Source organism: Stegodyphus dumicola, chromosome 9 (genome assembly GCF_044657685.1).
Source record: "Stegodyphus dumicola isolate Sdum_Otavi_A_Nest chromosome 9, ASM4465768v1".
NCBI lineage: Eukaryota > Metazoa > Arthropoda > Arachnida > Araneae > Eresidae > Stegodyphus > Stegodyphus dumicola.
This window is the reverse complement of record NC_140776.1, coordinates 113,994,083-114,006,671: the sequence shown is the minus strand read 5'-3', so window position 1 is coordinate 114,006,671 and position 12,589 is coordinate 113,994,083. Positions and strand designations below refer to the sequence as shown.

The window sequence follows — 12,589 nt, the reverse complement described above, 5'->3', positions numbered from 1 at the left end:
TTAACTTAAGAGAGATAGATAGGGAAAAATCTAATAAGACTATAGAAGTTCAAAGTAATAACAATGAACCCAAATTTAAGCAGATTAAAGGGCTCAAGTGTTATAAATGTGGCCGTCCAGGTTCAAAAATACTGTACAATGAGAGGTAATTTTTCCAGATCACCCTCACCTGCTTCTTCTGTTTCCTCAGCTGTATCTAGTAGTAATAAAACATCTCCTAAGTGTAAAAATAAACCTAAGTTGAGTAAAGGTAAAAATAATTTCCATGCTCAGTCCCATTTTATAGCTCAAGCTAATGTTAACAATTTGGAGGAAAATGATGATAGTTGGATATTTGATACGGCTGCATCTCATCATTTTTGTAAAAATCGTGAATTATTTGATACTTTTTCTCCTGTGAAAAATGAGAATATGCTAGTAGCTATTGATGGGGTAACTTTTCCAATTCATGGGAAGGGTACTGTTAAAATGAAATTTGGGTATATGGTTATTTTGCTTAAAGATGTGTTATACTCACCTGAACTGCGAAATTTAATATCTGGACCTAGGGTGGATATCAATGGAGCAAGATTTTATGGTAAAAATGGGCAAATTAAAGTTACCGATGACGAAAATGAAACTTTGTACAAGGCTAAGTTGATAGGAAGTAACTATCATGTATTCCCGAAAATAGTCAAAAAGGGGAGCAAATCTGTAAAATTTGAGGCATCCACACTTCAGCATAACAATAGTGAATTATGGCATGGTCGGTTTTGTCATATAAATTATGGTGCTATTGTCAGGACTAGTAAGAGACATTCAGTTCGAGGTCTTCCTGTGTTAAAGCACTCACCTAATTTGTTTTGTGAACATTGCCAAATCAATAAGCAAAGACGAATCTCCTATAGACCCTTAGAAGGTATTCAAGTAAAGAGACCGCTTGAAAGGGTTTTTTCTGATGTATGGGGACCTATTAACATTCCAGGTAGGAATAGTGAACGTTATTTCGTTCACTATTCTTTTTTTTTTTTTTTTAGTATGGAGTTCCTAGTTAGTATGAAGTTTGTGAGAGATTTAATCAGACAGCTCTCAACAATGTACGTGCAATCTTACATGATAGTGGAATGAGTTCCGAATTTTGGTCAGATGCAGTAATGTATTTTGCATATTCATTTAATAGAATCTGTCATAAGGGCCAAGATAGAATCCCATTTGAATTATACACTAAGTGGAAACCTCACCTTAAGGCATTTGGAACGATTGCCTATGTGGGAATTCCAAAGGCTAAAAGAAATTCTAAGCTTGATCCAAAGACAACGAAGGGCCGATTGATTGGGTACAGTGTACGAACAAAAGGGTACAAGATTTGGTTGGAAAATAAGCAAAAGGTAGTAGAAACCCTAAATGCTACTTTTAAAGAGTCAATTGAAATGCAGAAAAGTGGCAGTGGAGCTGTACTGGGCACCCTTCCTGATTTGAAATCTGAAGAAAGAGTAGAGTTCCAATCTACTGATACTCCAGTTGGCTATTTTCCTGAAATAGAGGAAAGAACCGATACCAATGTACCTTCTTCTACAATTGACACTGATACTCGATCTACATTGAGACAAGTAACTTGGCTTCGTAAACCTGTTCCAAGGCCAGACGGCACTCGTACCGATGTGTATTATTTTGAGAGGGGGTCTAATCAAAGACTATGATCGCCAAATGATGTAGAAAGGTATTGCACTGAACATAATATTCAGTATGATCCTACCTTGTTTGATTTCAAGGGAAGCAACACTTATAGTGGTGAAATTGACCCAACTGGTACTCCTTCAACGTCATATACCCGAGATAGCTGACTAGAGGTTTCAATTCCAAACACTTATAACCAGGCACTGAAATCCACAGAAAAGCTTAAATGGATAGAGGCAATGGAAGAGGAAATGGCCAACATGCAAAAGCATAAGGTATGGCATCTTGTTCCACTTCCTAAAGACAAGACTCCACTAGGTTGCAGGTGGATTTTCAACATTAAACGTGACAAATTTGGAAACATTGTTCGTTTTAAAGCTTGTTTAGTGGCTCAGGGTTATCGGCAAATTAAATACAATACCTATGATGAAACCTACTTTTCTGTAGTTAACTTTTCAGTAATAAGGCTCTTTTTCTCTCTTTTAGTTGCACACCTTAAATGGGCAAATATACAATGCGACGTAAAAAGTGCCTATCTCTACGCTCCTTTATCAGAGCAAATTTACATGTCCCAACCTCAGGGTTTTGTAGAGCGAGATAAAGAAACTTTTGTGTGTCGTTTAGATAGAGCCTTGTATGGTCTGCATCAGAGTGGGCGATTATGGTACTACGAGTTGGATAGAACACTATGTAACCTAGGGTTTATCAAGTTTGAGTGGTGTAATGTGTGTCTATAGTTTTAAAGATTTTGTAATTCTGTTGGTTTATGTTGATGATATTGTTGTGCTTGGAAAAAGTGAAGTTCAAGCTAAAAGGATATTAAAAGTTCTGAATTCACATTTTGATTTAAAAATTTTAAGTAAAACAAGAAAGCTTTTGGGTGTGGAATTTGAATATGAGAACAATAGTGTTTTAATTCATCAGCAATTATATATAGAAGACATAGTTGATCGTTTCAAGTCTTTTAAAATACAAATTACTTCCCTTCCAATAGTTAAAGGTGTGAAATACTCAAAGTCTGAAAGTCCCAGTACACAAGAAGAAACGACTGAAATGATGAATTATCCTTATAGAAATGTTTTGGGATGTCTCTCGTTTCTTTGCAATCGTACTTGTCCGGATATAGCTTATGCTGTTAATATATTTTCTCAGTTCCAAAGCAATCCTGGTAAGTTTCACTGGGAAGGATTACTTAAACTTTTAGGATATGTTTCCAATACCAGACATTATAAACTTAAACTGGTATGCAAGGAACTGAAGCTCAATATATATTCAGATTCGGATTTTGCTTCAAGCAGGGATGATATGGTGTCTATTGGTGGACAAACAGCTTTGTTGGGAGAATCACCTGTATCTTGGCGTACATTTAAAGAAAGGGGAGTGAGTTTGTCTACTATGGAGGCTGAATTTATCTCCATGACTGAATCGGCAAAAGAATTAGTTTGGTTTAGAAATATTTTGGATGAATGCATTCAGTTTAAAATTGCAAGTAACTATGTTTCGAAACCAATATTGTTTGCTGATAACATGGCTGCTATATGTTTTACAAAATCACCCATTGAAAACTCAAGGACAAAACATATAGATGTGAAGCTATTTTTCATTCATGATCTATTGAACAGGGAAATTTTTGATTTAAAATATGTTCCAAGTAAAGATAATCTGGCTGATCCCATGACAAAACCGCTGACTAAGAATAACCTGATAAGATTTTGTGGAACAATTTTCTTATGAAATTTGTTTTTGTGTGTATTTAAATTAAGAGTTTTGTTTATTTGAAACTAATATGTTATAAGTCATATTATGATGGATATTAGGTAAATGTAAAACTGTATAGTGTAGAATGTTGTATGAGTGACCAGGGCCCCGGGTAAATGTATTGAGTGTATGATCATACATATGTCTTTGTATTGTTTTGTAACATGTTGGACTTTCTTGCTACGGTAAAATTTTTTGAATAATGGGATAAGATGTTCCCAAAGGAAAATTTTCTTAAAAATTTCTGAATGAAATTGTGATATTTATTTATTCTTGTTTTGAATTTTGTAAAGACACTGGCATTCAGTTTTTATTTCAGGTCGGAGATGATGATGTGGGGGGCATTTGTTGGAAAATATAGCTTATTGTAAACCTTTTACTGCATCATCTCTCCTCCTTGAAATGTTTATTTAGTTTAGTTCTTATTTTAATGTAATATAGTAGTTACTTCTACTTCTTTTTCTTACTGCCACTGTTTGCGTTGAGAACGGACTGTTTCAACCTAATTGAGATGCAAAAACGAAACGTGATGTTGCATCATCTGAAAAGCCAATTCGTGCCGATAGCTGATTGGTTGCAGTGAGATGACGTCATTCCTACTTCTGCTATAAGTATCTCGCGTCGCTCTGGCTCAACCCTTCTAGTTCCTGCTTTCCTGGCACTTGGGTAAGCGGTTTCCAGCCCCTTCAGAAGGAAGGATGCATGCAGTCCGGTGAATAAAGTGCTTTGGTTCCGGTTTGCGGGATGGCTGTTCCTGAATAAAGTTCCTTGGTGCCTGTCCGCGGGATCATTGTTTTGGAATGAGTTCCTTGGTTCACATCCATAAGATGAATGTTCCAGAATAAAGTTCCTTGGTTCCAGAGGCTACCATGTGAGTGACTGCCGTGGGCGGCATCCATGTTCTTCAATAAAGGCGGCATTTAAAACACATGAGCGGCGATTCCTCGTGCAAACGGAGTTAGGTCAGTTTTGAGTGCTTTCAAGAACTTGATTTAAATTTTTCAGGTGTTTTCTCAACCATTGATTATGGACTTATTGAATGGGTAGCCAGCTTCATTTTTAGGCCGCATAATTACTGTTTAGGACTTTTTGTTTGTATTGAATGCCAGTGTTTTGAAGACCAGTTAAAAATATTATTTGATGAATGATGGTTATATTATATTTTTCCTAAGACTCTGATATTGTTGAAATTTATTTTTCTGTGTTTTTATTCTTTATTATATTGTTAATAAATTGGTTAAGTTCAAAACCTTTTATTGTCTTCAATGTCTGCACAACATGATATCTCAGGGAGCTTTTATTGCTACTACTGGTAAATGTTTAATTTCTTCAAACTTTAAACTTTGCTTTAGCATCATTTTGGTTATGGGCCACCAGCTCCATAACCAGGGTGATGCTATGAGTGAGCATAAGACCTTTATGACTGTGCATATGCATGTGCGCAAGTGCGGAATACGTTTTCGCGTCCGCGTTTAATGTATAACGGACGGTATAAGCTAAAATTATCTAATTATCTATTTCAGTTAATGTTGATGATTGCATTGTTCCTTAATCTTCGAACTGGATCCGGCTTATTACTTTTTTCAGACTGTAAGAGCAATTTTATAAAAGTAAACTTGAACTTTCGATTATGTCAAATAGAATTTCCGATATATATTTGTATTGGAAGTAGATCTGTCAGCACTATCCTTATCTTCAGAGCAGATGTTTTTATTTTATTTGGCTTATAATTCCTTACTAAATGTAGTATTTCATCTCGATGTACTCCGTCTTTGATATGATTTAAATCAAATTCCTCATCATTATAATTCGCTTCCGATAGTGAAGAAAGTGACAGAGGTTATTGAAAACAAAAAAATTTCGATTGACAAATTAGTCGGTATTCTCGACACAGCAATTATAGGTATTCTCGACTTGAACTTTCGATTATGTCAAATAGAACTTCCGATGCTGGAGCTCCCAAAGGATCTACAAAACAAAAGTGTGTTTCGATGTCCATCAAACAAAAAGTGGAATTGCTGCAAAAAATGGATAAAGACATGAAGAAGGTGACAGAGAGGTTAGTGAAAACGAAAAAACTTTGATTGACAAGTTAGTCGGTATTCTCAGCATAGCAATTATGGGACTTGAACGGCAGAACTTTGTAAGTGAACAAGAAATTATGTCTGTTTATAGAATTAAAGAGAAAGTATTATCACATAAAACGAAGCAACTTAAACAACTTACATTGAAAGAAATGTTTAATAAATAAACAAATAAATATTAGGCTTTTTTTTTTTTTTTTTGTAAATTTTGATACCCTTTAGATCATAATTGTTCTTTATTTCATAAATTATGCTTTCATATTTTTAATTTTAGAATTTCTGCGTGCCATTTTACGAGATTTAAACTGATGATCTATAATCCGGAAAAATCAATAATCCGGAATCGCCGAAGTCCCGACGAGTCCGGATTAATGACTTTTGACTGTATATATATTTATAATGTATAAATATTACACGCACTAGTTATTTTTCTTTTCCGATTTAAATATATTGTGATATGTGACTGAATTTATTAAGTTCTTGCCTCTAAGGGTAATGCCTAATTGACTTATATGTGAACTGTCTATTAGTGATATTATTATTATTACTTGCAACTATGAGAATATTTTTTTTAGAGGACAGAGATCTTTAACTCCTGGCTTTTTTTTTTTTTTTTTTGATAACTAGTGCCTTAGTGATATGAACTTTTCTCTCGTTGGAACTCGAGAAAAGTTCTTCCAAAGGGGGAAGGAATATAGCTGTAATGTTTTAAGCTATTTCTAATAACCTCTCAAAAGAAACCAAATAAATTTATGGTATTACTCTTATATACGCCCTCACGTCGGCAAATGTGGTGATATGTGTTCTGTACTGGTTTTTGGTGCAATTCCATGTTCTGCAAGGGTTTTGGGGCGATGTTGCTTTCTATGGCAATCCTTTTTAAGTGGAGACTTGGATTTTACTGTAGTGGTTTTAGTTGCTGGTTGGCTCGTGTGGTGGGCAGTTTACAATGGTTTCTGATGCAATGAAAGACATGTTGGCAAAATTTTAGTTGCGTGCCCATAACATTTACTTTTTCGGGTGGTTGGAAATTCTACAAGGATTTAGGAGAAGAAGGTTTTTAACATTTATTTGTGAAAGACAGTATCAATTTTGTGGATAGAGAGTCTGGCTGTTATATAAATACGATAGAGATTACGTGGTGGTACATTAAAGCTACGTTGCCTACTTATGACCGGAAATGTGATTTTGAGTTTTATTTGGTTGTTTATATGTTTTGCCATTGCTATTCTGAAACGGGAGAAGACCCTTTCAACAAATATGTGGCGAAATTGTTTTGGTAATGTTTGAAATTGATATTTCTGGTGTTCAAAGACGCCATTCATGGTAAGTGCATTTTATTTTATTGTTGTTCTTATTTTGTAGAATGTTATGTTCATTTATTTTAGTATGAATTTCTGTCATTGCTGTTGTTTTTTGAATTTATTTTAGTTTATTTTGTTGATTAGTGCACAATACTTAGATTGTGCAATTCGTAGATGTTTTTTCAAGTTTAAACAGAACGCTGTGTACATGGCATTGTTTGAAATTTATTGTTATGTAATTTATTTAAAGGAGGTGTGTGCAGTTCGTAGATTCCTTCGCTGCCTAGATTGTGTAATTCTGTGATTTTTTTTTAAATTAAAACAGATCCCTGTGTACATGGATTGTTGTCAAATATTTTTGGTTAGAAACTTTACGTTTTTGGTATTTAAATTTTTTGTCTTTGTTTTGGATTTTTAGCTTAAATTGTGTGTCTAAAACATGGTTTTTGCATCTGCGAAAACCACATTTTTGGAGACATGCTTAAATGTCTATAACCAATGCTTAAAATTCGATATGTAGACAAAAAATTTAGATTGTTATATGCTTTGGCAAGAAATTTGTCGCCAAGCGAGGGCATACATGAGAGTAGTTACAAATTTATTTATGCTAACTCTTGTCTGTTGACTTTGCCACAATTTGCTGATAATGTTTACTAACCTATGATAAATATTGATAGTTTGATATTGTTTAGAAAAAAATGTCCAAATTACCAGTTTGCATCCAATAAGTAATTATTATTATTATTTATTATTATACACTAATGCTATGTTGTTTTTATTTCACTAAAATAGGATACTGCAATTTACTGTTGTCCAAACTTATCTTTTTTTTTGTACACTGAATGTAACAGCCAATTTCAAAATGAAAATTGTGGAAATATTTACATTTATTCCCAATAAAATTTATAAAAAAAAATGCATGAACTTATTTCATTAACTAGAACATACTTATTTTTCTATGACGTCAATGTTCTACCTAAGACCTTCAGAATTACAAATGTGGCTCCCTACATCATTCCACCGTTTCAAGGTACTCACCTGAATGTCACTGCAACTTTATATTTGTAAGAAAACATTTATTAATTGTTGTGCTATTAAATATCCGAAATTGCTTCTTGTTTACAGTTTGTTATTTATTTTTTATAGGACTTGTGGTACTTACGTACTATGATGACCTACCTACTAGATATCTTGCCAAAATTGGTGACTTTTGTAGGTTATGCAGGATGCTAAAATTAAGAGTATTATCCCGCACTTTCTATTACACCTTTTTTTGCTACATTTACGCGGATTATTACGTTTACGTTAAACACGTGAAACTTTTTGTGATTATTTTCTTCCCAATGAATATCAACATTTTCCAATTTCCTTCAAATAAAGAAGTGATAGAAAGTTTTCTTTTAACCAGTAATTAACTAATTTTTTTAATCTGTATTTAATATATTTATATACATGCTTTTTTATAATATATATATATATATATTCGGGATTTTCAGTTTTTAAGTTTTTGTTCCTTTATAATTAGGGATTTTATTTTTAAAAGAATTTATAAACATACATAAACCAAGAAACGGCAATGAAGATTTTTATCAGCAAATGTTGCCAAGGTAGTCGTCATAGTACATAAGTACTGGACTTGTTTACACTTCAGAGTAAGCAGTAGAAAAATTATTAACAAGTTACTATTATTACAGCCAGCTTTTCATTACAAACAGTTATAAAAACACTAAATAACACGAATATAAAAAACAAATAACTTACATTTGTTCAGATTCAAGCAGTCCATTGTTTTTTAACCACTGATGCAGAATAAGTCGTTGTTTAACTTCTAGTAGTTTCTCGATTATAGCTGCCTTTGTGGATATTCCAGAATTAGAAAGCAAATTAGGATCTATACTTCCACTGCTCCAAGCATTAATAAGTGAAACTAATGAATTGAAACCTGTAAAGCAAATTCCATAATTAGCTAAATAAAAACACACAAATTAATTCATTTTTATAATCTTCAAGAACTGATTTTATATATTAAATGAAGTCTAAGAATGGGTATTTTAAGCATCGGTATTATTGTTTTTAAATTCTTTATTTTCAACAGAACAATCATGAGTACAGATGATACTGTCAATAAATTAAATATATGGCTGAATCTTTCCTGCACTTCTACTGCTTTACCTACTCCGGCAGAAACAGCAAACTTGTAGAGACATTAGGTATTTTTTGGAAGCAAGCAAGATGAAAAATTAGCAACGCTTTCGCCAGGAATCGAACTGCGAACCTCTCAATTGCGCTGAGTGTGCTAACCACTACACTATGAAGGCTCCCTAACAAGGCAGGATAAATACCTTATATACTCACCCTTTTAAAGGGCGACTATTGTTTTTAAGGGACCCAATCGTCAAATCCTGGGTGAGCGGAATCATCATCCAACCAGGGCTGTGGAGTCGGGCAGATTTTGTGATAAAAGGAGTCAGAGTTGGAGTTGCTAAAAACAGGTCGACTCCAGTTTTTGTTGGACAGTTTGAATTTGAAATGAAATTAAAAATGAAATGTAAAAAATAAATGACAAACTGAATTATTATTTTTATTTATGGACTATATACATTAATAAATAGTTTTTCTATTATTATTTTTCTACTTTTCGTTTCTATTTTATTGACATATTAATAAACAAATATAAGTGAGGAGGATGGATGTGATATTAGTCATTAATGATTAAACTGATTCATTTAGTTACAAATTTCACTGGTAAATTTAGGTAAGCAGCAATAGCAGCAAGAACTCCTAAAATTGATGCCATTCTTAGGAAGCAAGCAGGAAAAGGAGCAATTATTGATCAAGAAATGCGATAAGGAAGTACATATTTGATGGATAAAGAGGTTTTTAGAATTATGTTTTTAAGAGATGTAGATAACTTTCATGTTTCACTAACAGAAAGACTGTGGAATGATCTTGCAGAATTGGAAACACTTCTTTCTACACTGCATATAGCCACAAAAAAGCTGCAATCTGAAGAATTGACAGAAGGCAAAAACGGAAGAATGTGAAATTTGTTCTTTCTGAAATGGAGAGTTTATTGCCGAAAGAATCGTTTTTTTCAATGAAGAAAAAGAGAAACTACAAGGGCGAGTCAAATGAAAGTGAGCCAATGCGAATATATGACAAACAGAGCACTTTATTTAAAGGTAGTCTCCATGAACATTGAGACATTTATCCCATTGACAAATGAGCCGCGTGATCCCCGTCTCATAAAATTCCTTGGGGTGTCGATTCAAAAAGTCTGTAACCGACTCCTTCATGGCGTCGTCCGACACGAATCTGGTACCCTTGAGATGTTTTTTCAGTTTCCCGAAAATGTGAAAGTCGCATGGCGACAAATCTGGGCTGTATGGAGGATATTGCAGCGTGTCCCACTTGAACTTTGCCAGTTGTGTCTTAACCACATGAGCGACGTGGGGACGAGCATTGTCGTGTAGCAAGATCACATCATTCGTCAATCTTCCAGGTCGTTCGTTCTTGATTGCGACACGCAGCCGATCCAGCGTTGCACAATATCGCGAACTATTGATAGTCTCTCCACGTTTAGCAAATTCAATGAGTAATAGCCCCTGACGATCGAAAAAAAAAGTCAATAGCACCTTTCCCGAGGAAATGACAGCCTTTGCTTTCTTCGGGGTTGGTGAACACAAACGTTTCCACTGTAAGCTTTGCCGGCGTGTTTCAGGTTCGTAGTGGTGGCACCATGATTCGTCTCCGGTCACAATTGCAGACAAGAAGTCGTCACCCTCATTGTGATACCGGATGAGATGAGTCAAAGCAGCGCCGAACCTCTCCGTCTTCTGGCGGTCGTTCAAAATCTTGGGCATCCATTGAGCACACAAAAGCCGATAAACGAGATGATCATGAATTATGGTGTGAACAGAACCGTGACTGATGTTCACACGCTCTGCCAGTTCATCGATGCTTATCCTCCGTTCTTGTCTAATCAGCTCATCAACCTGTGCAATTGTGTCGAGGGTGATTGCAAGGTGGCTTTGGCCCGGTCTTGGATTTCTTTGCAACTTTCACATCCTTCTCTGAACCGTTTGCTCCAACGCTTCACAGTGGCCAATGCGATGCAATGTTCACCGTACACAGCAGTCATACGGCGACTAATTTCATGTTGGGAAACACCTTCAGCTGTCAAAAACCTGAGCACACAATGCTGTTCCTCTTTTGGAGCATCCATTATGTCACGCTACCGTCTTCAACCCAGTGTAAGAGCGCCTTAAAGAACTTTAACCTCACACTTTCGCGCCACTTTCGTAAATGAAGGCTGTCTCTGTGCTACGCGCATGCGCCGCAGATGATAGACCGAACCATTCTTTCTGAGGAGGGGTTGGCTCACTTTCATTTGACTCGCCCTTATAGTTTGCTAGACAATGAGATCTTGCTGGGTTTTTAACACACACCGAATTTTCTTGGATGATGAACAAATTAAAAAGGCAAAGAAAGCCATCTATGAACTTTCATTAAGAATAAAATTATTCTCAGAATGATAGGACAGTCAAACTGCAGACATTGCAATTAAGTCTCTATCATCCTCTTCCAGTGATGAATTAGATTTTGAGTAATATTAAAAAGGGTATGGCAAAGCGAATGAAAATAAAGAATAAAGAGCCTTTTGATATAAAAATGAAAAAATACAAACAAGATTTCCATACAGCCTTTGAAGAAGTAGAGAAATATGATTGCGTTTGCAATACTCCTCTTTTAGAACTTATAAAAAACTATCCAGAAAAGTTAAAAGAAGTAGCTCTAATAGAAACAGCTCTTCCTCCTACTCACATTAGTGTGGAAAGACTTTTCTCAGCTCTGAAGTTTATCAAATCAGATCTATGGCTTTCCAACAAAGATCTTGCCGAAGTCTTAGAAATAATGGATGAGAGTTTTTCCATTTCATAATAAATGCTAATTAATATAAATAATTTGCTACACCATCAGTTTTCTTTTCTTTTCTATAGCATCTATTACTTCTTTTATATTAAAAAAATAAGCTGTAATTCATGTGTATACGTTTACATATATACAGGTTCTTTTTTTTTAAACTGACGTTACTTAGAGACCTCTGTAGCTTGAACTATCAGCTGCAAAGCCACGAAATTTTGTACAGGGACTATTGACGACATAGGAAAAAGGATCAGTGAAAAAAATTTAGTTCCAAAAGTTGCCGATAGGGGAAAATATGATGCTATTGATCTAAATTTTAAGTTTAACTGCACAGTAAAATTTTTGTGCACTTTAAAAAGTTACACTAAACAGATAAATGAATAAAAAATAATTCATGGTTAATCTTTGGAATATGGTAACTTGGCGATTTTTCGGCGAAAATTTGGCTACCAACTCTGCTAGTTTTTGTTTGGATGCCATTTTGTTTTCAAGAAGTAAAGGCATGTTTCTTTTTTTTTACTCAACATTTTTTTCCAACAATCTGCTAGCTGAATTACGCTTATGCTAGAACAAAAGTGCTTAATCATGACGAAGATTAGGTGCGAAATTGGGAGAAAGTGCAGAATCGCAAATTGCTTGCCGTGTTTTTAAGAATTGCACATACACGGTATCCATGTACATGTCGACCTATTTTCACTTAAAAAAAAATCATCCCAGAATTGCACAAAAATGGCATAGCGCACACTCTTGACTCTATCCATGTACACTGCTAAAGTATTAGCTAGTAACCTTTATTGCCTTACCAATATGTCGCCAAACTACCTGTTACCATATTCCAAAGATTAGCCGAATTCATTTTTT

The 12,589-nt window shown here is 34.7% G+C and overlaps 1 protein-coding gene across 2 annotated transcripts in view; it reads right to left on the bottom strand.

The window, feature by feature from the left end:
* The window catches only part of LOC118195955 (apoptosis-resistant E3 ubiquitin protein ligase 1), a 164,320-nt gene that overhangs the window by 150,950 nt on the left and 781 nt on the right, over window positions 1–12,589 (bottom strand). For both annotated transcript variants that reach the window (XM_085823943.1, XM_085823944.1), the window contains exon 2: window positions 8,564–8,744. In XM_085823943.1, the coding sequence (XP_085680069.1) occupies window positions 8,564–8,744 (181 nt within the window). The remainder of the gene's footprint in view (window positions 1–8,563; window positions 8,745–12,589) is intronic.